Here is a 26,340-nt window from a genome sequence, read left to right on the forward strand (position 1 = left end):
CAGCCCATGGAGGACACCAGGAAGACACCTGCTCTCCCTTCTCTTCCCAAGCCCCTGAGTTTGGGTACTGCACTGAATCTGGAGCTAGACTGACAGATGATCCCCCTGCCTCTACTCCACCCCGACAGCTGTGGGCCTACCATATGCATGTACCAGTCCTGGCGTTTTAAATGGATGCGAGAATCTGGTTCTCGTGCTTGTTCACTGAGATAGTCTCTAGCCACAGCATCTGGTTTTCAGTCCCTCAGGAGACAGCTCTCATCTATCTGCCTTGGCACACTTGTTTTGGGGTGTGTTTCTTGTGACTCTCTCTAAGATAATTTTTTATTTGTCTATATTTGCTATTTCCAACTTATTTCAGTCACCTCTTTTTTATTTAGATGAAGCTGACAGCTAGGTTAACGTGAAAGTAATATTTTAAATGTACAATTAAGTGGGAAATAGTGTATTTACAGCGTTGTGTTCCCACCACTCCTGTTCAAGGCCACCAAATTTTCCTCACCCGGCAAAGAAACTGCCTTTCATTGTCACAGTCTTTTTCTACCCCTAGCCCACACACTGGATTTGGCTTCCCCTGATAGAATGGCTTTAAAGCTTAATCACTTTGTATCATTATTGACATTTTGCTCCTTTTGATCTTGTGTTTACCTGTCTGTCTACTGATGGGTGTAAGACTTGCCTCCATCTTGGCGAGCATGAATTATTTTCTTTCGAACACTGATGAGTGAACATTTGAATAACTGTTTTCATTTTTTTTTTTCTGGCATGAACTTAGGAGTGGACTTGCTGGGTTATACGGTAGCTCTATATGTGACTCTTTCCAGGATTGGTTTTCACACTGGTGGCAACATTTTGTTCTGAGAAGACAAAATGCAACAATATATTATTGCGAGTGATCTTTGACCATAAAGGACACAGAGAACTGCGGCATATGAATTATTCTGTATTGCATGAAACTGTCCTTTGACCTGCTACATGCTTAACAGCCCTGAGAGATGAAATAACCATAGTAGCATCAGCTACAAAGGTTTTTTTTTATTATTCACTTAGTTTTTACATTTATTTATTTTTTCTGGGTGTTGTATGTATATATGGGGGAGCTGTATGGAGGTCAGAAGACAACTTTCAGGACTGGTTCTCTCCTTCAATCATGTGGGTTCTGGAGATCAAGCTCAGTCTTGGAGATACATGTCTTTACCCTTAAAGCCATCTTACTGCCCCAATAGATCTTCTTCAAAGAACTTGGGTGTTCTTTGTGTCAGACCTTGCACCTTGGCATTTATCTCACAGAGAAGCCGGTTATAACATAATTAATCAGTAAGGGGAAGTATTCATTTCCTCGAGAATTTATAATATGAAAATTTGACTTCCTTAGGGCTTGAAAATATCAATCTTAATTGAAAATATTAAATCTTTCATGTTTCAGAAGCAGACTGCAGATGAGAGGAAAAATATGTTGAGTTGTAACTTTTCCTGAATAGCTTGCATTTTTAAGACGTGTCTATGCTTATTTCTAGGACCACAAACAAAACAAAGAGCACCTTAGATGTGCTTGTGTCTCTGAGAGCTTCTTCATCATCATTAGTTTTTTTAGTCTGTTCTCTCCTTGGCATGTCTGTTCCCATTTTAATTCAGTTCTTACCACCCCACCCAGCTAACAGTAGTAACTGCTCAGCCTACCCCATTCATCCTCATATGCTGCCCACAGTCTGCCCTGCAGCAGCAGTAGAGTTCTGGTCCACAGGCCTTATCCACTCTGTCTCTCCCGGAAGCCCTCATTCATTGTGCCTCACATGGAGTTACCGCCTCCCCAAATTCGATTCTGTCCATTAGACTTTTGAGATGGTCCAATCTTTTGCTTTTTGCATCAAGTAAAGGGGTAGTTAGAATTTACAAGCACATGGCAGGTCTGCTGTGTTTGAAGAAGGTACTGACCTGAGATGTCCCCTGTGAACCTCCCTGACTTCCGCTCATGGCTTCTGATGGGATGCTGAGTTGGATTGGCTTGTGTTGTTCTTATTCTTTGAGACATGGTCTCTCCTCAGTTGGGCCTTGAACTTGCTATGTTGCTAAGGCTCACCTTGAACTTCCATCACCCCTCCCTACTCCTGACCTCCACCTTCTGAGTCATTGGGATTATGGTCAAGCAACATCATGCTGGGGACAGAATCCAGGGTCACAAGACACAGGATTTTGAAGAGGAGGCAAAAGATGGGAGCACAGTGTTTTAGAGCCCGAGTCTGTTGGTTCCTGAGCTGGAGGGGGTTCCCGTCACGACACTATATTGCTTCCTAATGGCATTGATTGTATGACTAGTTGGCCTGTTGGGGGACATTAGTACAATGAACCACGTGAACTGGCTCTGCGCACACCTCCTTCCTTCTCTTTTGGAGACATTAGTTTAAGTCCAAGAACGTGTTTTACCACTGAAGTACCCTCTCCACACAGCTACTTAGCACAGCTCCCTCTTTATAATCTGCAGCTGCTGGACTGTCCATCAAATATCTACTGAGGGTTACAAAGTAGCCTGTGGAACTTTGCAGTGTAGCTCAGCAAGGCAGGACCATGTCAGGAGATGTGGCTGTGTGTGACCAATCAAGTTCAGTGTCCTTGGACACATGCTTCTCCAGAGCATCATGGCTATCACAGAGTCAGTTGCTCCTCATCTGTTTGCAGGGTAGGTGGGGAGGGCAGAATGGAGGTCGTACCTCAACTGTTTATTGTTGTTTTTGTTCAACATCAAGTAGGATTTGACCTTCCTGTCTCCCTTGCCTCTTGAGTTCCTTCAAAAATTCCTCCTTGCCAAAAACTGGTCAACTTCAGTGCTAAAACTTGAGCCAGCTCAGAAGCCTGCAAACTGTGACAGAAGGAAGAAACCAGATCACATTGTAGCTTTTGCCTACTCAGAACCAAAGTTTCAAAGCAACTTTTTTTCTATCTTTCTTTTTTTTTTTTAAAAAAAACAAACTAAAGTTCCTGATTTACATTTCTGGTTATTAAGAAACAGTAAATTCATGCCCAGGGCACTTTAATTTCATGTGTGTGTGCGCATGTATGTGTGTGTGCATGTGTATGTGTGCATGTGTGTGTACACGTGTGTGTGTGTGTGTGCATGTGTATATGCATGTGTGTGTGTCTGTCTGGATGAACATGTATACATGATTCATATGCATGTGGAAGTCACAGTTTGATGATGAGTGTTTTCCTTAATCACATATTTTTCGAAACAAGGTCCCTCATTGAAACTGGAGTTCACCCATCTGACCAGGCTAGTGGCTAACAAGCCCCAGGGATTCTTCTGTCTCTGTGTCTTTCTACCCTAACCTCTCTGTGCCCTCGAAATTGTAGGTCCATACTGTCACTCCTAGGTAAAGATCAGAACTTGAACTTTCCTAGCAAGCCCTCCCTTCCCCTGCCTATACAGCTCTTTAACTCTGTTCCTACAATGACAAAGTGGTTCAGAGGTCTTTATTTTGAAATATTTCTGCCAACATTAAGATGAAAGCAATTCTGATGCCTGCATGGGAAGTGGTCCAGTTCTAACCCCTGTTATGCTGTAACTTTGCCTTATTTGGAAGACTTACTTCTAAAAGATGTCCTGAGTCAGAGGACAGAAATAATAATGATTTGACCTCATGTAGTAGAGTTGGCTCAGGAGCTGAAGTGATGGCCATTGCATCTTTGTTTACACAGGAATTACCAGAACGATGGGAAACCACCAAGAAGATCGCGGCTATGGTCAGACACAAAGTCTCCCCACTCCAAAATGCGGAGGTCACTCTTATTAGAAAAAAATGTGTTTTATTTGATGTGAGTTATTTAGTGGGTTTGTGGCTGTCTATTTTTAAGGGAAGTTTGACAAGGGTAATAGAAACTATCTGATTGACATTCACTTTTCTCCCCTGACTAGGAAAAGCAAGCAGAATTCCAAGAGAGATTCAGAAGGTATGCCCCGCTTGGATTTAAAGCAGACAATCCATACTCAGTGCTCGATAAGGTAATTCCTTCTCACCCTCTCATGTGCACAGCAGGAGCCAGATCAGAAAAGGAGTTTTCTTTTTCCTACATTACATTGTTTTAAATTGTGTTTCCTCCAAACGCCACCATCATCAAAATAACCACCCAAGTGAAAACAGCACTGAGAATGTGCGAGGTCTCGCCCTCTGTCAAGAGTCGGAGGACAGAAATAAGAAAGATTTGACCTCATGTAGGAGAGCTATCATCCAGCATCCTGGCTGCTTGTGAAACCATGGCAGGCTCACAAAATTCAAGTTGCATAGGCTAAAAACTGAGTTTAAGGCTAGTCTGAGTAAGTTAGTGATGTCCTATCTCAAAATAAAAAGTAAGGACAGAGATAAGACGAGTGTAGAGAGAGGTGCCTAGTTTCTGGAGGAGGTCTGGAGTTCAGTTCCCTATAAACACATGAACAGGCACATAGGGATGGGAACACACACAGGAGGAGGGAGATAAAAAGAACTTTTATTGGACAGATTACATTTTAATTACCATTGTAGCCCCATGAAATTACTTTTTCTCCTTTAAGATGAAGACAGTCAGCATATAGTTACATACTTTTTTTGAAGATTACAGTTCATAAATTTCAGAAATAGGATTACAGTTTTGCCTATCTAAATCTTCTTTGGAGAAACCAGCACTTCTAACAATGACACTGCTTCCCATGTAGTAACCTTCTCCTTTGTTCTCTGGTGGTAGAGATTGGTGCGAGGGCTTCGCATGAGGCCAGTAGTGCTCAGCCACTGAACTCCAGCTACAGACCGTGGAGTGTAGCTTTAACCAGAGGAGTGCACAGCAGCCTGGGTGTCAATCCTGTTGACTCACCCAGGGTTTCTCACAAGTTTCTCTCAAGCTACACGGAATTCACAGGAGATTTGAAAGGATGTCTTCTATCTGTGTTAGAAACCCTGCAGGATCTTAACCTAGCAAAGCAAGAAGTGCAAAAATGTCCCTGTGAGGGTGACAATGTTTTCATTCATGTGCAGGGCACTTCCGGGTTCCTCTTTGAGCTCAATCTTCATGTTTGGCTTAGGATTTCCTCTTGGAATGATGTCCAGATTTTCCAAATCTGGCTTTGAATTGAAACAACTGCTTTTACCCTATTAAAAACACACCACTCTGTGGCCTAAGGTCTTTTCTCCCATTTTGAAGAAAGTTAGTTTATATCCATTAAAAAGGAGTAAGTTAGCATATGTTAATAAAGGATTGTTAAAAGACTATATCTAAACCCCAGGTGGTCTGAACAGATTGCGGATGGGAAAATGTTTTTTTATTTGACTCACCAATATGTTGTCTGCAAACATTTATGACAGATATGTATTGAATCTCGCCACTTCCACACATACTGTAGCTGCTTCTAGTTGAATATTTAAAAGTGAGAAGCTCGTCCCATGCCTTTTCAGGATGTGTGGCAGGCATTTCAAAGAGGATGGAGCTGAGCTACCTTTTTCTTGAAGTCATTCTCTGTGTTTGCTCGGCTTGTAAATCTAATACTTCTAGAATCAGATTCAAGCAGAGTCATGCACAGTCTTGTGCCATGGGGAGGACCAGTGCCTCAGGCATCTCACCCCATAAATAGAAGCCATTGACCTCCCAGGAACAAGGAGCATGATTTTCTATGGCCGGATTCATTCTTTCTTTATTTCCTTTCTCCTTCCTTCTTTCCTTCCTTTCTGTGATGGGATTTCACAGTAAAGTGCTGGGTTCTGTTCAGAGATAAAGATGGGGTACGCAAAATAGGGAAATTATTCAAGATAAAAGGCTGCTCATTTTTCAGGGCTTGCACACTGTGATGATCCTTCTTGCATAAAAGATGCTGGATACATTACCACAGATGTACAGTTGTACATGGATTGTTGGTTTCCCAGCCGCCCAGACTCCAGAAATAATCACAATTACAACACTGCTTGGCCTATTAGCTTATGCATATTTCTAGCTCACTCTTATCTCTTAAATTAACACATTTCTATTATTTTATATTTTACCATGAGGCTCATGGCCTACCGGCAAGGTTCTGGCTGGTGGCTTGCATCTTTCCCCTCTGGTGGCTACATTGTGTCTCACTGACTCCACCTTCTTTCTCTCAGCATTCAGTTTAGTCCCCTCCACCGCCTAGCTCTACTATCACAGGCTAAGACAGAGTCTTTATCCAATAACCAATAAAAGCAACACATATACAGAAGGACTTCCCACGTCATACATGGGTTGCTGTGCTCAGAAAAGGTGGGAGAAATCTCTTATTAGCAGGACAGAACATTTGAAAGGACACCAAAGCCATGCTGTTTTAGCCATTCTTGAGCACACCAGCACATCCCGGAAGCTTCGGCTTTGACATGGACACTTTGCCATGGTGGATGTTGTATCGGAGCAGATCTCAGGATAGCTGGGATAGGACAACAGAAGTATATCCAGGGTGTACAGTGTGCACAGGGAGCCTCTGAGGATCCCACTGACCCTTGCTAAGCCTCAGAGTAAGGTGAAGGGAGAGGAAAGAGGTTGTCTAGGAATCTATAAATATGGGCCTGCTGTCAGAAGCACCTGTGGTTCCCTCTATGCTGCCTAGGGTAAGGAATTTTCAAGGCCAGGGAATAGGAATGGCTGTAAGTAGCTCTTTTTAGAACCCAATAGAAAGAAACTCAGATCCCTGAAAAACATGGTCCTGATCTTAATCCATTATCCAAATATGATCAAATGAATGTGGGAAAGTGTCAGTTACTTAAGGAAATGAAAATTTCAGTTGCCTGAGACATATAACTCAGCAGATAGGAGAATAAACTATTTACAGTTGGAAAAAATGGGGATGTGTGTGTTACATCGGAAGAAATTACTTGGAACATTTCAAATAGGCATAAAGAAATGAGAAATAGGCAAGAGATACAGAGGAAGACATTTGAGTGTGTCCAGCTAGAATAAAGTCATAGGATTTGGAAGATGCCGCCAGCGCCCTCTGGCTTCTGTTCCTGCTGAAAGGCCCTCTTGCCTGCCTGCCACTTCCAGCAGGAATAAACAGAATGATCAATATATTGACATATCCCTGGAGCTAGATGAAGCATGGACTGCGGATTCTAGGAGCTGCCTGAAACCCAGTGTGGATAAGTGAAGGTTTGTTTAGATTCATCACAGTGAACCTCAGAATACCAACAGTGACCAGATAAAGTCAGACACGAAGCTGCTGGAAGTGGCAGGCAGGCAAGAGGACTCTCAGCAGGAACAGAAACGAGAGGGCTCTGGCGGCATCTTCCAAACCCTATGACTCTGTTCCAGAAGGACTGAAATGCAGACACACTAAGTTTCATGACACTGAAATGAATTCACTGAGAACAGGTCACCAAAGTATCTCCTGCTACCTTTGCCTCCTGAAAAGGTGACAGCTTCCAGGCGGTAGTGGCACGATCCTTTAATCCCAGCTTGCAGGAGCAGAGGCAGGTGGATCTCTGTGAGTTCAAGGTCAACCTGGTATACAGAGTGAATTCCAGAACAGTCTTCAAAGCTACATAGACAAAACCTGTTTCAAAAAACCAAGGAAGGGAGGGAGGGAGGGAGGGAGGGAGGGAGGGAGGGAGGGAGGGAGGGAAGGAAGGAAGGAAGGAAGGAAGGAAGGAAGGAAGGAAGGAAGGAAGGAAGGAAGGAAGGAAGGCCCAAGGCAAATGCCATTTCATTTTCAGGACAGACGCACACGCAGCCAGACCTTGAAAAGAACAACCTGCATGTCAAATGGAATGCTAGCCGTCGGCGGTTACAGCCGCGAAAAAAGCAGAACTTGTGGCCACAGAACATGTTAACACAGAACTTGAAAGCTTCAGTGTGAAATATCTAGCTTTTCATAAAAACCTAATTTATCAAGATTTTTCCCAGAAATAATAATTCTATATAGTGTTGAATATTACTTATCTTTTATTCTAGCTGTAAAAATATTACCAGGCAAGACTAACTTAAGGAAGGGCCTGTGGCGGCAGGAGTATGAAGCAGCTGGTCACAGAGGGAAAACGTGGCCGTACTGAAGCTATTGACTCTTGGCTCACTTCCTCCTATTCATTCAGCCCAAGAGATGGTGCCACCCACATTTAGGGTGGATCTTTCCATCTCTGTTAATCCTCTCTAGCAACTCACACCTAGAAGTTTGTCTTCTTTGTGATTATAGATCATGTCCATTTGGCAATATTAACCACCACAGTGACAACAGCATTAAAATCAGCCAGGAAGAGAAATAGAAAAAGTGATTTGTACAGCTGTTGTAACAGCTGTTTATAATTCATTTACATTGCATTAGGTATTAAAGATAACTTAGAAAGTATTTAAAATGCATTCATATGTTCTATACAGAGGCCATGCTATTTTATATAAGGGACTAAATTTATTTGGGTTTGAGTATCTGGGCAGAATTCTGGAACCAGTCTCCTGCAGATATGGGGGACAAGTATATTGTAGAACGGGCTAACGCTCATGTTCTGACATTTAAAAATCTCCAAGAGTTCATTTTCAAATGCTGTCACCACAGCAAACCCACAGTGGGATGCATATGTTAAGAAGACATTTTCATTGGACCTCAGCCACCGTGTGCACATATTTTAAAACACGTACATGATAAACAGAAATATTTGCTTGTCAAAATTTAGAATTTACAGAAAATAAAAAGATCAAATGCTGGTTTTCTTAATGTTAAAAGAAAAAGGAAGAAAACTAAAGGAATTCAGTTGTTGGACCGTGGGAGGAGGATGGAGGATGGAAGAGAAGGCAAGTCCGGTTCAGACTGGAGAAGCTGATCACTGAGGACAGGAGAAAGCAGGAAGAAACAGCAGCGGGGCGGTGTGTGTATGTGTGTGCGTGTGCTTGTCTGTATGTGTGTGTGTGTATGTGTGTGTGTGTCCGTGTCTGTGTCCGTGTCTGTGTGTGTGTGTCCGTGTCTGTGTGTGTCTGTGTGTGTCATCTGTGTCTCTGTGTGTGTGTGTCTGTGTGTGAAAGGCCCCCCTTTCAGACTTCACTGTGTGAGCACACTGTCCTGTTAATAGACAGGAAAATTAAGAGATGCTTGTCTAAAGGGGAAAGCAAACTGATCTGCACTGGATGCAAAACATCAGCTTTTCTATGTGACAGGATAGTAGCGGAGCCTTAGCAAAGGTGACTGTTAGCTGGAATTTGAACACAGGTGTGTGCGGATGAGTTTACTCTGGATGCCCTTGGGCATGTGTAGTCTTGAGCATGCTTGTATTGGTAATCATCCTTCCTTCCTTCTTTCTTTCTTTCTTTCTTTCTTTCTTTCTTTCTTTCTTTCTTTCTTTCTTTCTTTCTTTCTTCTTCTTCTTCTTCTTCTTCTTCTTCTTCTTCTTCTTCTTCTTCTTCTTCTTCTTCTTCTTCTTCTTCTTCCTCTCTCTCTCTCTCTCTCTCTCTCTTTCTTTCCTTCATTCCTTCCTTCTCAGGGTCTTCCTCTGTGCTCAGGCTGGTTTATTTTCAGTGATCCCCCTGCCTCGTTCTCCTGCATGCTGAAGAATCACTGAGGCACTACTCAGAGCTAGAATTTGGTTTCTCTTTCTTTCTTTCTTTCTTTCTTTCTTTCTTTCTTTCTTTCTTTCTTTCTTTCTCTTTCTCTTCCTCTTCTTCTTCGGCTATTATTGTTTTGTTAAAACAATAACAAAGCAATTTCTTATATAGAACTTCCTCTGCTCTTGAGCTAAGTTCCAACTGCATGACGAAAGCGAGAAATCAACAGCCGTCTGCCGCTTACAAATTACACGGCAGGCTTTTTATTTCAATATCCTTTTGAGCATCACAGTTTGAAGGTGCAGTCACAGAAACAGGGACAGTGTGGCTTCTGTCCCTAGCCTGCAGCCTGCAGGTGTGTTCTCCCCTCAGGCACATCAGGAGCTGGAGACTTTGGAGGAGGAGATGGGACAGATGCAAGACTGTGCACGGCTCTTCGAGGTGGCTCTTCCAGAGTACAGACAGATGAAGCAATGCCGCAGAGAGATCCGGCTGCTCAAGGGGCTCTGGGACCTCATCACTTACGTCAGAGTAAGATGGGTTTGGGGCACCAGGGTTCTCTTTCATAGAGATTTGAGTGACCGTGTAATCTCAGTGTCTGTATCAGTTTATTTGGGTTTCGTGGTGTTTTAAAGTATACATACATTAGATTTTACTCCCTACATCTATTTCCAGAATTAAGGTTCAGAGATCTCTGTTAATGAAAGATTCTGCCTGAATATCAGTTGTTTTTATTTTAGTTCAGAGTATATGTGCTGACTGCCTTGGATCCTTTGGGGATATTCTATAGAATATGAATAAATATTAATATGTATTATCTCTGTTGAATATACAGTTGACTGCACATACAAGCTCACATAGACACCCTGTTTGTATTTTCTGTATACATGGAAAAACTGATATGTACTGAAAATATTTAATTTGTATGTGATTAATACTAAAATGTTATGTATAAAAAGCTCTAGGAAAATATACAACTTGCACAAATTCCCTAAGTCAGTTTAAAACCATGTAACAATTATATTAACAAGATGTAAAATATAAATAAACATATAAAATATGATCAAAACTGGTAAATGAGATTTTTGTTACAATGAAGACTTTTGGATGACAGTCTAATTTCTATTGCATGTAGAATTATAGAAGCCTGTTTTTCAGTAATATACTTAACAATTGACTTAAGCTCTTCAGGATGAAATGATGCTGACTATGTGGATTTATTATTGCTACTAGAAATTAATGCATCATTTTTTTTATTTAGTGATGCGGAAGTTTTGACAAGCGCAGTTAATATTTTAAATTGACTTTGCACTGGTGGAGAGCGCCCCGGGTCTCACCAGTTTATATATTTGGTTGTGGAGACTTGTTTCTGCCAAATGTTGACACTTTTATCTCCTGTGCATTTTCAGAGAAGCATTGATAATTGGACAAAAACTCCGTGGAAACAGATCAACGTGGAACAGACGGATGCGGAACTCAGGAGGTTTGCCAAGGCAAGTCTCATGACTGCCGGTAGAGCCGTTTGTCTTTCTGGGCCCCGCCTCCTTCCATCTTCCCTTGCCTAGCAGTATCTGCTGTAAGGGGCTGTGTTTCCTTATTTACTCCAAACAGAATGAGACAAAACAATATTTTTTTCCACTCTCACCACATTGTGCACCTCATCAAGCCTGCCCTTCTGAGAATGAGTTGATAAAAGCGTATTAGTGTATTCGCTTTTACTTAATTTTATTTTATGTACGTTGGTGTGAGGATGTCAGATGCCCTGGAACTGGAGTCGCAGACAGATGTGAGCTGCCATGTCGGTGCTGGGAATTGAACCCAGATCCTCTGGAAGAGCAGTCAGTGCTCTTAACTGCTGAGCTCTGGTGCACTACTTGAAGGATTAATGAGTGCATGAGAGACAGCCCTGACCATGAGCTTACCATAGCCTTCCAGAGTAGAGAGAAAGGTGGTGAGCACCAGGGCTGAGGGCTACAGTTTGGGAATTGAGCCTCTGGTGTCTTCCCTTAGAAACTGTGAGTGTTGTCTATCTTAAAAAGCACCCATCAAAAACCTATGAACACCTGATTTTTGATAAATGAGCTAAAAGTATACAATGGAAAAAAGAGAGCATCTTCAACAAATTGTGCTGGCAAAACTGCATGTCAATCTGTAGAAGAATGAAAATAGACCCATATCTATCACCATGCACAAAACTCAAGTCCAAATGGATTAAAGACCTCAATATCAGTCCAAACACACTGAACCTGAAAGAAGAGAAAGTGGGAAGTACTCTACAACACATGGGCACAGGAGAACACTTCCTACGTATAACCCCAGCAGCACAAACACTAAGGACATCATTGAATAAATGGGACCTCCTGAGACTGAGATGCTTCTGTAAAGCAAAGGACACTGTCACTAAGACAAAAAGGCAACCCACTGACTGGGAGAAGATCTTCACCAACCCCGCAACTGACAAAGGTCTGATCTCCAAAATATATAAAGAACTCAAGAAACTAGACCGTAAAAGGCTAATCAACCCAATTAAAAAATGGGGCACTGAGCTGAACAGAGAATTCTCAAAAGAAGAAGTTCAAATGGCCAAAAGACACTTAAGGTCATGCTCAACTTCCTTAGCAATCAGGGAAATGCAATCAAGACAACTTTAAGATACCATCTTACACCTGTCAGAATGGCTAAAATAAAAAACACCAATGATAGCCTTTGCTGGAGAGGTTGTGGAGAAAGGGGTACCCTCATCCATTGCTGGTGGGAATGCAAACTTGTGCAACCACTTTGGAAAGCAGTGTGGCGGTTTCTCAGGAAATTCAGGATCAACCTACCCCTGGACCCAGCAATACCACTCTTGGGAATATACCCAAAAGATGCCCTATCATACAACAAAAGTATATGCTCAACTATGTTCATAGCAGCATTATTTGTAATAGCCAGAACCTGGAAACAACCTAGATGCCCTTCAATGGAAAAATGGATGAAGAAAGTATGGAATATACACATATTAGAGTACTACTCAGCAGTAAAAAACAATGACTTCTCGAATTTTGCATTCAAATGGACAGAAATAGAAAACACTATCCTGAGTGAGGTAAGCCAGACCCAAAAAGAAGAACATGGGATGTACTCACTCATATTTGGTTTCTAGCCATAAATAAAGGACATTGAGCCTATAATTCGTGATCCTAGAGAAGCTAAATAAGAAGGTGAACCCAAAGAAAAACATATAGACAGCCTCCTGGATATTAACCTTCATCAGGCGATGAAAGGAGACAGAGACAGAGTCCCACATTGGAGCACCAGACTACAACCCCAAGGTCCAAACCAGGAGCAGAAGGAGAGAGAGCACGAGCAAGGAACTCAGGACCGCGAGGGGTGCACCCACACACTGAGACAATAGGGATGTTCTATCAGGAACTCACCAAGGCCAGCTGGCCTGGGTCTGAAAAAGCATAGGATAAAACTGGACTCACTGAACATAGCGGACAATGAGGACTACTGAGAACTCAAGAACAATGGCAATGGGTTTTTGATCCTACTGCACGTACTGGCTTTGTGGGAGCTTAGGCAGTTTGGATGCTCACCTTACTAGACCTGGATGGAGGTGGGTGGTCCTTGGACTTCCCCCAGGGCAGGGAACTCTGATTGCTCTTCGGGCTGACGAGGGAGGGGGATTTGATTGGGGGAGGGGGAGGGAAATGGGAGGGGGTGGCGGGAAGGAGGCAGAAATTCTAAATTAATTAATTAATTAATTAATTAATTAAAAAAAAAAACCAAAAAAAAAAAAAAGCACCCATCAGTTTGGCTCTTGGGATTACATCTGTCTCCACACGAACTATTACCTCTGTAGCCACTGGTTACTCCAGCATGCCCAGAGGGCGCTGTGTGCCCAGAACTTCATTACCAGAACTAATGCCTTGAGTAGTGCTGCATGTGGCCTGATGAAAGCAGAACTTCTCTGGAGAAAGCCAAAGGCTACAGCAGGAAAAAAAGAGTCAAAATTGTCGAGCCCTGGGGCTGGAGACGTGGCTTAATGGTTAAGAGCATTGCCTGCTCTTTCAGAGGACCCGGGTTCCATTCCCAGCACCCACACGGCAATTTACAACTGTGCATAACTCCAGTTGTAGGGAATCTGACACCCTCACACCAATGCACATAAAATAAAGTAAAAACAGAAAAAAGAAAAAGAAATGTCAGACCCTGACAGGCAGATATGGGCTGATAGATTCATCTACTTCAGAGGGTTCTAAGAGAGAAACCTGGGAAATACTTAAAAAAGAAAGGGGAAGAAAGAAAAGAAGACACACACGAGAGAGAGAGAGAGAGAGAGAGAGAGAGAGAGAGAGAGAGAGTCCTTTGTTTCCTTCCTACTTCCCGATGTCTTTGGCCCAGGTTGAGTACTGGGCTCAGCTTGGACTGTCTCTGCCCAGTTTGTTCTCCACATTGTTCCTGTCTCAAGCCCCTCAATGCTAATGGGCTGCCGTGCTGTAGCTAATTCTGTGCTCACTCCCTCCCCTTATTCTTCTGCCCTTGATTATTTCATGTCCCAGTGATAACCCCACCCCAACTGCAGGTCTTATTTTTAAAAGAATTGGCACCATCATTTTCCTGGTTTTATTGTGGGTTTTTGTCATTCCTGACTGCTGGCTTTGTTACTGGGGCCAGGATGAAAGCTGAGAGGAGGGCTTATTTAAAACTTCTTTAACTCGAACAATGAAAACAATACTTGCAAACAACCAACATTTTAGGGGTTCACCCACAGGTTTAGTACCTGTGGTCCAGAGGAGCCAATATTTTCTGTTTCTTTTATTTATTAAACAACAACAACAACAAAAAACACCCAGGAACTCTATATAGCCCAGGCTGAGCTCATATATGCCTTCACTGTCTTTCTTAATCCATGGATGGAGAAAGGCCCATGTATTCTCCCAAGGGAGATAATCATACATGTAATACATTGTTTCCTATGGGAATCTGGGCATTCCCCTTCCCTTACATTTCTTTAGGAAATCTGGTCACTGGACAAGACCGTCCGTGCCTGGGATGCTTATTCCGGCCTGGAGGGCACTGTGAAGGACCTGACGACGTCGCTGAGAGTCATCGCAGAGTTGCAGAGCCCTGCTCTCAGGGACAGGCATTGGCAGCAGCTGATGAAGGCTGTTAGGGTACGTACTGGGGCCACCTTCCTGTGCAGTCCCTACTCCTGACAGAGTGGAGCATGTGGGAAAGCCTCTAGTCTCTATCAGGAGGTCAGGTTCCTTGAGGCACCAGTGAGCCCACTCCTGCCTATCTGACGTCAGGAAGTCACTTCGCTTCTCCAGATTGGGTTTATTTTTACTTTTATTCTGAGAAAGATTCTGTCTGCTTTTTAAGCATCATAATTGCCCTGTAACTAGCCATTGAGAAGAAATAGGACAGCATTTTGCAGCAATCAAAGAGGAGCTAGTGATCTTATGTGCCATGGGAAGGCTTGATAGGTATAGGCCCGACTTAAAGAGAAGCTAGTGATTTTATGTGCTATGGGAAGGATCTTTGGGGGAAGAGGAAATTCTGACATTGTGAGTTCCTTTTTAAACTTCGTGTGTAATATGATGTCCTTTTTGATATCGTGTTGCATGATATAAGTGGTTTTTCACATGTTTGTGCCTCCTGAGGTTCTGGGCTGTCCCCATTGTATGTATGGAAAAGAAAATGTGTCAATTGTATGCTCCGCTTTTCACCACATGTGACCTGAATCATTTGGAAATGTGTAGGAGAAACCTGGGCTGTTTTCTCCTGAGGTGAAGCAGGAGCTTTCTTTGTGAAGGAATATTATCATAGTGCAAGGGAAGTTGGCAGGGCAGGAACTCGCAGCAGCTTGGCGGTGTGGCCCTCATCCCTACACGAAGGGATCATGCGGCCCTGAGCATTAGCTATTCTATAAAATAAAAAGCAATGTTTCTAGTGCAGACCCATTAGATACTATATATGCTCATATGTGAGATCTAGCCTGTGGTAAGAAGTCTATCAAGTGACCTGAAGTTATTATGCTCATATTTTCCTTAGTACTTTTAGACATTGTCTACTTACTCTTTGTTACCGATTGATAAATTCATTCAGAATTTTTTATATCTGCATATGTAACTGACTGTGTATCGTTTCTCTCCTCCTATTTCTTCCTATACACTTTTGCCTTGACACGGTGTCTGATTGCTTACGGAATATGTTTTTATAAGCTAAAAAAATGTTATGTCAGTCAGACAGTAAAGGGGAAAAAAGCCCATTTTCTAGGCTGGAGTTTAGAGTAGAGGTAGAAAAGAATCTATCTCGTGGGCTGGAGTACAAATTGAGTGCACAGAAGACTCACAGAAGTCCCATTATATCTTCCTGCTCCCATTGGCTGGGGAGTGAAGTCAGAATGCAGACAGAATGATCAACTCGCTGACTGTGCCGGGGCTTTCCAGGGTCAGACATGGCCAATGACAGTCTCGCCTGTGAGGATGCCCCTCAGCCTGAGGCAGTAGCTCGTTGTCACTCTGTGTGTGTGCGGTGGTGGAAGTCGGACAGGGCAGCAGCGTCCTGAAGGCAGAGTGCTGTCCTCTGAGGACTGCGAGGGAGATGGCTTTTCTGCACCTCTCATTTGTAAAGCACATGAATTGACTTCAGGATGTAGGAAGAACCAAGTTCTTGTTAACCAAATCCTGGGTACCGGGCGGGGGTGGGGCAAAGGATACTGGAGAGAATAGTGTGAGTTATTTCACATGATAAACCTGAATAATGGAGAATAGTGTGAGTTATTTCACATGATGAACCTGAATAATGGCATGAGTGACGATAATTTTTGGCAAGCCACTAAGATTAAATTAGTGGTAAAACTAGGTCATATCACGAGTGACTGGAAATTATGTTCTGTGAGCAGGACTTCAGGAAGAAAAGACAAATGGGCTGCCGCCTCGTTCCTAGGGTTTCAACTAAATTATAATAAATTAAGAGTGGGAAAGTGGGAATCTTTTTTTAAAAAAATAGTTTTTGGGTAAAGGCAATAGAAACAGTTTGAAAATGGAAGGCTATAAAACAGAAGGCATTGCGTGGGAACGTGGCGGAGACTTGGCTCGCGGAGTTACTGCATCCAAGGCTCGGGACCTACGAGCTGAAGGGGGTGGACTGCAGAACTGCACCTTCCCGGACGTCATTAAATGTGGAGTACAGAGTCTGCCCCATTTTCTTCCTGATCAGGTCAGATTTTCAATAGATGATGCCACAACATTGGCAGACCTGCTGGCATTGCAGCTGCACAGCGTAGAGGATGACGTGAGAGACATTGTGGACAAGGCCGTGAAGGAGCTGGGCACCGAGAAGGTACCGTCCAGGGATGTGTCTCCATGACGCTGAGTGAATGAACTCAGCTCTTAGGTGGTAATACCTTTAGACTGCATCTTTCCTAGGATGCACAGGATCAGTCGAAGACAGGGGACAGGCAACAACAGGAGGGCTGGCCCTGTCGAAGGGAGCAGGGCCACTTTGTTGCAAGCCCCGCTCTAAGAACTGGACTTTGATGAACTCAATTAGTCTTTCAGAACAATAATGTTTTTATTTCTAGGGTACAGATGGGGAAACTGAAGCATAAAAGGATAATTGGCTTACCCAGGTTTGCTTAGGGGCCTGAGATCACATTCAGGCCCTACACCTGTCTCATGCTGGCTAATATATAAATTGGTATGACCTTTAAGTCCCTTCTCACACTTGCACATCTTCAGGGAGGGGACGTGAATCAGATCCAGGAGAACTTTGGTGTTACTATGATGCTTGGTTCTTTGCGGTGCTGGCATTCACTCCCCCAGTCTTGTCACCCTGAATCTTGTAGGAAAAAGTGAGGCCAGTCACATTTAATAATGCATTTTTAAATTATTGATGTGAGTATTATGTATTTGTAATTTACAATTTATTTATAAATTTATAAATATTAACATTGATATAATAATTAAACTTTTTTAAATTCTAGGTCATGGGTGACATATTAGTCCTAAATTTGATGTTTATACTTTAATTAATTGATTCTTTTGATTACTAGGTTATTACTGAAGTCAGCCACACCTGGGAGACCCTGGAATTTTCTTATGAAGCTCACCACAGAACAGGTGTTCCACTGCTGAAGTCTGATGAACAGCTTTTTGAAACGCTAGAGCACAACCAGGTAAAATGGACAGTTTTATTATAGATTTTTATCTTAATTAGCAATTTTGGATTTTTTTTCAAAATTCACCTACAAAGTTTGATTCATTTGTTCACTGAGCATCTACTCTTGCTGAGTTCCAGGTGTGGGATCATTTGACATTCAAAGGTGTGGACTTGTAGTTCAGAAAGGAGATGCACAAAAGAGTTCACTAGGAGACTAGCAAGAGACAGACAGACTCCTTGGAGACTAAGGAGAGACAGACAGACCCCTAGGAGACTAAGGAGAGACAGACTGACCCCTAGAAAACTAACAAGAGATGGGCAGACTCCTAGGAGATTTAGGAGAGACTGACAGACTCTTGGGAGACTAAAGCGAGATTGACAAACCCCTGCAAGGCTAAGAAGAGACACTAGGAAAGAATGGTTGTGCCGTGGGGACAATGTTAGTGGTGTGTGTAACACCAGAAAGTCGCCAACTCTCAGGAGCCAATGATTTTGGCTTCCTTGGAATATAATTTTTCCATGAAAGTTATGAAAAGTAAATCTGGAGACATGGATGTGAGAATAACATATATGACCTTGAATTATAAAGATAAAGTAATAAGCATCTCTTTAGACCTTTGCAAGAAGAGAGGGAGATGGGAGCATTGGAGAAGGCAATAACTGTCTCTGTGATCAGATGTAAACCCAGAGCATGCTGACACTAAGATTCTGGGCTGATTAAGTGTGAGAGTCGATTATATAAAGGCAGAAATCAGCCCAGAGCCCAGACTCTGTGTAGCATGAGGGTTGGAGGCCATCGTCAGCATCCAGTGAGAGGGAGAGAGAGAAAGGACATAGGTCCAGAGCCTTGAGGATGCCACCTTTGGTTAACAAAAGAATGGATGGGACAGGGCGAGAGCCTGTGAGCAGGGAAACAGTGGAGCAGGATACTGCACAGAAACCAAGGGTTTTGCCCCAAAGAGGAATCACATATGTTAAATACGTAGAGTGAACGAGAACAGGAGGTCAGTGTAGAGATTTCCATGTGAGCACGGTGAGAGGTGACCGTTAGGCTGCTGCATGTGGCAGCAGTCTTGGTGACAGAGTTGCTGCAGCACATAGCCCTCGGCTGCAAACAGGAAGAGGAAGCTCGAGGGAGAGTTTGCTTTTTTGTGATCTTGATGCCTACAAATGTACACATGCACACGGACACACACACACACACACACACGGACACACACATACACACATACATATGGACACACACACACATGGACACACACATACACACATACATATGGACACACACACACACATGGACACACACATACACACATACATACGGACACACACACACATGGACACACATACACATGGACACACACATACACACAGACACACACGGACACACACATACACAAGGACACACACACACGGACACACACACATGGACACACACCCTTGGAAAACTGAGCAGGCAGGGCCTAGGGGCTAAGTAAGAAAGTGTGTTAATTCTTAAAGCTGCCCCTATTACCCGTTAGGTGGTGTTTGTCATTTTTGAGGCAGAGTTTTTCGCTGGGACATGGGACTAGTTGATTGGATGGTGCTGGTTGGCTGTTGAGCTCCAGGAATCTGTCCGTCTCTGTCTGCCTATCCCAATCCTGGGATATTACAAGCACATGCCACCACACTTAGCTTTTGCTTTTGTCTTTTACATGAGTGCTGGGGATGTGAATTCGGGTCCTCATGCTTCCATAGCAAACACTTTATGGACTAAGCCATCGCTCCAGCCCCTGACAGTGGATTTTACCTGCACAGCAGTGCATGTCCTTCTTATAGAAGACATCTTAAATACAGATGCTTCTTCTTACCACATTTGTTTGGCTGGATACATCAGCGTGCTATGATGTCTTTGGCCCATTTTGCAAAAGCTTGATGGCACCTGTCTGGGTTCCGCACAAGGTGCAAAACCACGGCAGCAAGCCCAGCAGCTTTCCTGCGGTCCCCACAGCCCAGTAGTTAGCGACTGACCGTGCCTGCCGGCCTTTTAGGTGCAGTTGCAGACTCTTCTGCAAAGCAAGTATGTGGAGTACTTCATCGAGCAAGTCCTAAGCTGGCAGAACAAGTTAAATGTAGCCGACACGGTCATCTTTACCTGGATGGAAGTCCAACGAACCTGGTCTCATTTGGAAAGCATCTTTGTTTGCTCAGAAGATATTCGAACCCAGCTTGTGGAAGATTCCAGAAGATTTGATGTAGTGGATGCTGAATTTAAGGTCAGTCAGAGATAGGCCCCTTCTGTTCTAGCAAAGTTTTCGTATGTAGAAACCCATGACGTCAGGTTTATGGAAGGCAATCTGTGCAGAGGAACCGGAAAACTGAAAGGCTGTTTTTACAAATCTTGCGTTGCCACATCAGCTACCCAAGTCTGTCGCTGCGCCATGACAAGTGCTTTGGAAACAGAGAGGTATGACTGGTCAGTGAAACTGTGTTAGCAGACACTCTTCCTACAGGAGCAAACACGGGGCCGGGTATTTCTACAGTCTCCTGAGCACCGTCCACACAGCTGCCTGCTCTCAGTGGAAAGAAAATGGCTGACTCTCTAAAATCTGTTCTGCTTCTCCACAGGAGTTAATGTTCGAGACAGCCAAAATAAAAAATATCTTAGAAGCAACATGCAGACCCCACCTCTATGAGAAGCTGAAAGATTTTCAGCACAGGTAAGAACAGGACGAAGGGTCGGTTAAAGTCTGCTTCCTTCACATCCTAACGATGTCTAACATCACGTGACTGAAGCCACTCTTTCTCTAGCTGCCCTGTATGCTGTAGGTGAGATTCCTGATAACTGATCAGTTCTTCCTCATATCTTTTTGATATGATATCTTATTGAACACCTACCGTGTACCTGATCCCTGGACAGCGCTCCCGCATAGTTCTTTAGTTTGCCTGTTTGTTCTCATTCGTTCCCCGCCTTTCTCCCAGTGCTCCTCTCTTTGGTCATTTTTGTTGTTGTTTTGTTTCCAGATTGTCGCTGAACTCATGGGAAGCCTCCTGCCTCAGCTTTCCAAGTGCTGCATTAGAGATGCGAGCCCTCCCCGTTTCCGTTTTATACTTTCTCTCTACATATATCACCCTTACAGAGCACATCAGTGCCTTCAGAATCCTTTCCCAAGTGCCGTTTGTGAAGTCACATTCACATAAAATCCACAAGCGCATCCACAAGAACATCCTGGCTTTCGGTTTAAAAAGGGCGAATCCACCATGCAGATGAGATGCTTACTGAACAGTTGTAGTTATCCGTACCTAGTCAACAGCTAGGACTTTGGGTAATGAAGCGGGAGCAGTTCTGGGTCTCGGATTCCCGTGGATGCTAGAAAAGGTCGAAGGCAATGGGAAACAGGCTCTGCCCCCAATTACAGCTTCCTACTGCAATCTGTGCTTTAGTTGAGCAATGCCACACCTGGTCTTTATCATGAGAAGCAGTGAGTGGCATATCATGCCGTGTGAGCATATGTGTATGTGTGCCTCCCACTCCCTTGTGTGGCTGTGTTCTGTTTGTAAGAGGATGTCAAAGCAGGAGGAGTAGCTGTGAAATTGTGAACTTCCTGGTTGAATGGAGTCATGAAGTGTCAATGCAGGAAACATGGAGCATACTTCAGACGGGTTTTCATTCTTGCAGGCTTTCGCTTTGTGAAAAGGCCCTGGCTGAGTACCTGGAAACCAAGAGGGTCACATTTCCTCGCTTCTACTTCATCTCCTCAACTGACTTGCTGGACATTCTCTCCAAGGGAACCCAGCCGAAGCAGGTAAGGGCTCTGGAAGTCCTCTGCTCTGCCGATTAGTTAAGGAATGTCCCAGTTTCTCCATCATTATCAGATGCCATCTGTCACATTGCATGTGCCAGGAACTAGAAAATCTGCATTTGAATTTCTTAATGTGGCAGCAGAGGAAAATGAGAGAGGCCGAGCTAGAGAAGTCAGCGCAGCTGCCCAGGTGCTCAGCAAAGGGTGGGATGTGAGTCATAAGTGTTCCTGGAACAGGAAGAACTGACCCATGACTTCCCAGGGCTGAAGACCTGGGATGGAGGCCCAAGAGCCTGACTGGCAGCTTTCCTGGGGAAAGTGGGTCACTGGGGCTGAGGTCATGTGAGCTCCTTTACCACCCCAGTTCTGGAGAAGCTGTCACCGTTATTACGTTGGACTTCTTTGAGGGGGAGGTATATCATTTTAGCCTTGTCCTCTCCCCTCTGGCTTCCCTCATCTTTGTAAAAGTGGCTTGCCATGGATTCCCTAGTCCTCACATCAACGGTGAAAGCAAAAAAACCTTGATATTATCTTCTGTAATGTGAGAGCTCAGAGCAGAGACAAACCGCCAGTTCTGAAACTCCCCTTCCTGTAAACATTTAAAGGCGTCGTTGTCCGTAGGCTCCCTGGCGCCACTGACTCTTACAGTTGTGAAAGTGCTGGGCCGATGTTGTTCGTCTCTAGACTGGTTGGGTTTTAGTGCTGTGCGGTTTTATACGCCTCAGAAAAACAGACTCTGTCTAGATACTGTCATGAGTTCTCTCTGAAGCCCGCAGCTCTATACAACGCAGCTGTATGCATTTTGCTGCTGCCTAGATACATTACTTGTAGTGACTGTTTTTCTTTGGTTATTATTTATCTTGGAATGAGGATTGAATTACACAGCTATCCTCTTTGCTTAATACAAGTGGGATCCTTTTACAGATATGAGAGTGGTTAAGTCAACATGGACAGCACTTTCTGGGGCCACTCGGTACTGCTGTGTCTTCGTGTTGGCCTCTGGGTGGCTCTGCGGAGACAATCTCTCTGGTTGGGCTGCGCTTGTGGTCTGCATATCTATGCAGCACACAATCAGCTGCTTAAAAAGCTCATCCGACATGGTGATCCCCACGCTTACACGCCAGTAGAGAGGGAAGTCATAAACTATTTTATTAATCTTTCAAGTCCCAAAGAACTTACAAGTTCAAGTACTTATAACGCATGCTCAATTTTCTATATAGAAAATAAGAAAGACAAAAAAGTCCTTCTAAGCATAGCGTCTCAAACACAGTAAGCGCTTTGTCCCTGATTCGTCAAGCACTGCTCGTTCTGTAGAATAATAAGCATGAGATACTAATATTTTCCTGTAATTTTTTAACTCCAAATGTGCCCTGTTGAATGTCTTTATGTTAATAGCAGCCCCTTTTGTAATGCCTTGGTCTGTTTTCTCATTAAAACTGAATGAGTGCGTCCAAAACAACCGGTCAAGATCAAGTTGATGCCCTTGTTCATCTCCATGTGGAGGCCAGGTTTACAATACTTGGGGCTTGATGGCTGTGTTCAGTCCATTCCCTTCTCTGGCCACTTACAATAAGGACAAGTTTAGGAGGATGATTTACGGTACAGAGGACTGAACTCAGGGACGTCCACATGCTAGACACTTGCTCTATTTCAGCCCTCTGCTGCCATTTCTCAACGGTGCGTGATTCTCTGGCAGTGGTCAGGAGCATCCGCTGAGTGTTGTAGAGCTTGCAAGTTCTCACGGGGAATCAAGAACCCCACCCATGGCAGGCATGTCACCCTCCCCCAGTTCCAAAACCCACCTATGGCAGGCATGTCACCCTCCCCCAGCTCCATAACCCACCCATGGCAGGCATGTCACCCTACCCGAGCTCCATAACCCACCCATGGCAGGCATCTCACCCTACCTGAGCTCCCATAGCTCCTTTTTAAAGTTTATGTGCAAGCATGTGTGCCTGTGTAGACTTCTGTGCAGCCTGTGTGCAGGTATCCATGGAGGTCAGCAGGCAGCAGATCCCCTGGATCTGGAGTCACAGGCAGTTGTGAGCCTTGGGGTGCCAGGAACTGAACATGGGTCCCATGCAAAGGCAGCAGGTCTTTGTAATTTCTGAGCCATCTTTCCAGCTCACCTTCCGTAGTTCTTGCTTTGGGCAGTGTAACCAATCATCTGGTTTCATCTCTTTCTTCTTTTTCTTTTTAAGAGATGTCGGAGCAAGGGGCATGCAGGAGACCCCCCCTTAGGTACCAGCTCCTCTTGTCTATCCTTAGAGTGGAAATACATTGTTTCATTTCCTGAGCAAGTGCAGAAGGAATGTCTTGGCCTCTTGCCCTGGGAGGCTTCCTCAGACCTGATGGAGGAGCACATAGTGTTGGATGGGATGGTGCTGAGATGTGTCTGACAACACAAGGGACGTCCACCACAACTCATGCGACTTTCTCCACACCTTTGTCCTCAGCTGAAGTCCTAGGCTCTACACGAGGGGACAATCACTCAGTGTATTTTTTTTTCTTAATTAACTTCGGGGGGCGGGCAGTGCCAACTTTGGGTGTCTTTTCCCTTTCACTCTGGCTTTTGACAGCATCTCACTGACCTGGAGCTCATTGATTAGGACGAGCTGGCCGGCCAGCTAACCCCAAGAGCTGGGCTTAAGAACGTGCTCGGTTCCTTTATATTTGGCCTGGCTATGTGCTTGCAAGGCGAGCGAGGCACTCACTGGGCTGTCTCCCCAGCCAACACACTCCCCAGCTTTCTTTCTAATCAAAAAAGGTGCTTAAAGGCCCAGCCAAACCGCACAGTGACTTGGTATACATATTATTGCTGCCGTCTTTTCTTCACTTGCCAATGGTGTATGCCTCTTTAAATCCCTCTTTTGTTTTCATATGACTCCATACTTCCATGTTGGTGAAGCATCTTTTCTAGCTACTGTTAGGCTGCCTTACTGCTGTAACTCTACCCTCATTTTATTCATAGAATTGTGAATATATATATATATATATATATATATATATATATATATATAATGTTCCTGGAATCCTGTATATATATTTTACAGCATTAAACTAGCATTGTCCTTAATGAACAACTAGACAATATAAGATGTTAAAGATGTCCACTTACAAAAAAGCCGAGGATTGGAGCATAGCACAATGGTGTCCAGCATAGTGGTGTCTCACAACCCTTTTGGTGAAAGCCAACAACAATGAGGGGGGCTAAAGTGGTCCAGGTCCCATGGCTGTAGGGGACAAATGGTTTACAGTTGTCTTAACATATCACCTTGGAAGAGATTAGATTTCTGGTTGAGTTGGCAATTTTGTAGAGAGTGACTTGATTTCAAAGTACATGAAATATAATTTTATTTAAATCATTTAAAATATTTTTTGTTCTTTGAAAACTTTACACAATGCATTTTCCTGAGAATTTTATATATATATATATATATATATATATATATATATATATATATAAGATATTGTTTTGCATGTTTATAATACAGTGCTTTGATCTAATCTGTGCTCCAGTCTCTCCCCTCCAGGTCCTTCCCTGCACTCCATGTTTATTTCTTCTGTGCTCTGTCTCTCTGTGTGTCTCTGACTTCTGTGCGTGCCTGGATGTAGAACCATGCACTGTTGCCAGGGTGGTCTTTCAGGACTCCGTGTGTCTCTGACTTCTGTGTGTGCATGGATGTAGAACCATGTACTGTTGCCAGGGTGGTCTTTCAGGACTCCGTGTGTCTCTGACTTCTGTGCGTGCCTGGATGTAGAACCATGCACTGTTGCCAGGGTGGTCTTTCAGGACTCCGTGTGTCTCTGACTTCTGTGTGTGCATGGATGTAGAACCATGTACTGTTGCCAGGGTGGTCTTTCAGGAGCCTATCCCTGAAGGGAATGAATTCTCCTTTTCCAGCAGCCATTAGTGAGCAGTAGGTTTTCATATGGGGGAGGGATTCATGACCCCTCCCATGTCCATGCTGAGATTCTGGCTGGCTTGATCTCATGCAGACACAGTATTGTGAGGTCATGTATGCAATGGCCCCATCATATCCAGCAAATAATGGCTATTGCCAATGTCCACTACTTCTTTCTTTTACAGTCTTCCCACCCCCATCTTCCACAATCATCGTTGAGCCTTGGATACAGGGCATGTGAAAACCCTTTTTTATGTTACTTCAACTTTGAATAATTCAACTCCTATAACATGTTATCACACAGTTTGTTATCAGAAAGTAGTAACCAGCCTCAGTGGCGCAAACAGCAACTCTAGAGTGACTTGTTTCAGAGGGGACCAATAAGGTCCTTAGAGTCATTTGTGTCATCTGGTGTCATACCATAGTTTACTTCATTCTCTGAGAGGTATACCTCTGCATGGTCACCGTGAATTCCAAATCCTGGTCATCAGCTGTAGAACTGTGTCTTATGCACGTGCACAGTACAGCCTGGATGTTCTCTCTTACTCCATTTGCAATTATCAGAACCAGATTCTGACCACCAGGCAGAGCGTGTCCATCTCTGCCTATTGTGCTGACATTAGCATGTCAGCTAATGTGCTCCTGGTGGTGTGACCAAGATAGCATGAGAGGGTAGCTTTGGAAGTAACAATGTAATGAGCCTATAAAAGGCACCCTTGCGAGCAGATAACTCATCTTGACATTTCGTGAATGGCTTGAGTTCTTCACCCAAACCGCCCCTAAAACTTAATTTAACAGTGTTAGTCTAAAAGTGCCTGAAGTTCATTGTGAAATTTGTTCAGCCTGAACTTCTCAGGCAGGGAGGTCTGACATGGAAGTCGCTTCCATTCTGTGAACTGAGGTACCTGATTTAGGACAATGGGGTTGAGATGTCACGGACAATGTGGTTTGGTGTGTCTTGGATGTCTGCAACCAATATTAGCAATCACTAAACTAGGTTTGGCTCA

General features: G+C 43.8%; 1 protein-coding gene across 2 annotated transcripts in view; it reads left to right on the forward strand.

Annotated features, from left to right (window-relative positions):
* Dnah11 (dynein axonemal heavy chain 11) overlaps positions 1-26,340 on the forward strand; it is a 312,765-nt gene that overhangs the window by 47,270 nt on the left and 239,155 nt on the right. For both annotated transcript variants that reach the window (XM_057782825.1, XM_057782826.1), the window contains exons 19-28: positions 3,694-3,810; positions 3,911-3,997; positions 9,865-10,023; positions 10,902-10,985; positions 14,496-14,654; positions 16,705-16,827; positions 17,540-17,662; positions 19,677-19,901; positions 20,254-20,345; positions 21,305-21,431. In XM_057782825.1, the coding sequence (XP_057638808.1) occupies positions 3,694-3,810; positions 3,911-3,997; positions 9,865-10,023; positions 10,902-10,985; positions 14,496-14,654; positions 16,705-16,827; positions 17,540-17,662; positions 19,677-19,901; positions 20,254-20,345; positions 21,305-21,431 (1,296 nt within the window). The remainder of the gene's footprint in view (positions 1-3,693; positions 3,811-3,910; positions 3,998-9,864; positions 10,024-10,901; positions 10,986-14,495; positions 14,655-16,704; positions 16,828-17,539; positions 17,663-19,676; positions 19,902-20,253; positions 20,346-21,304; positions 21,432-26,340) is intronic.

The sequence above is a fragment of the Chionomys nivalis genome, chromosome 10, assembly GCF_950005125.1.
Source record: "Chionomys nivalis chromosome 10, mChiNiv1.1, whole genome shotgun sequence".
In the NCBI taxonomy this organism is placed as follows: Eukaryota; Metazoa; Chordata; class Mammalia; order Rodentia; family Cricetidae; genus Chionomys; species Chionomys nivalis.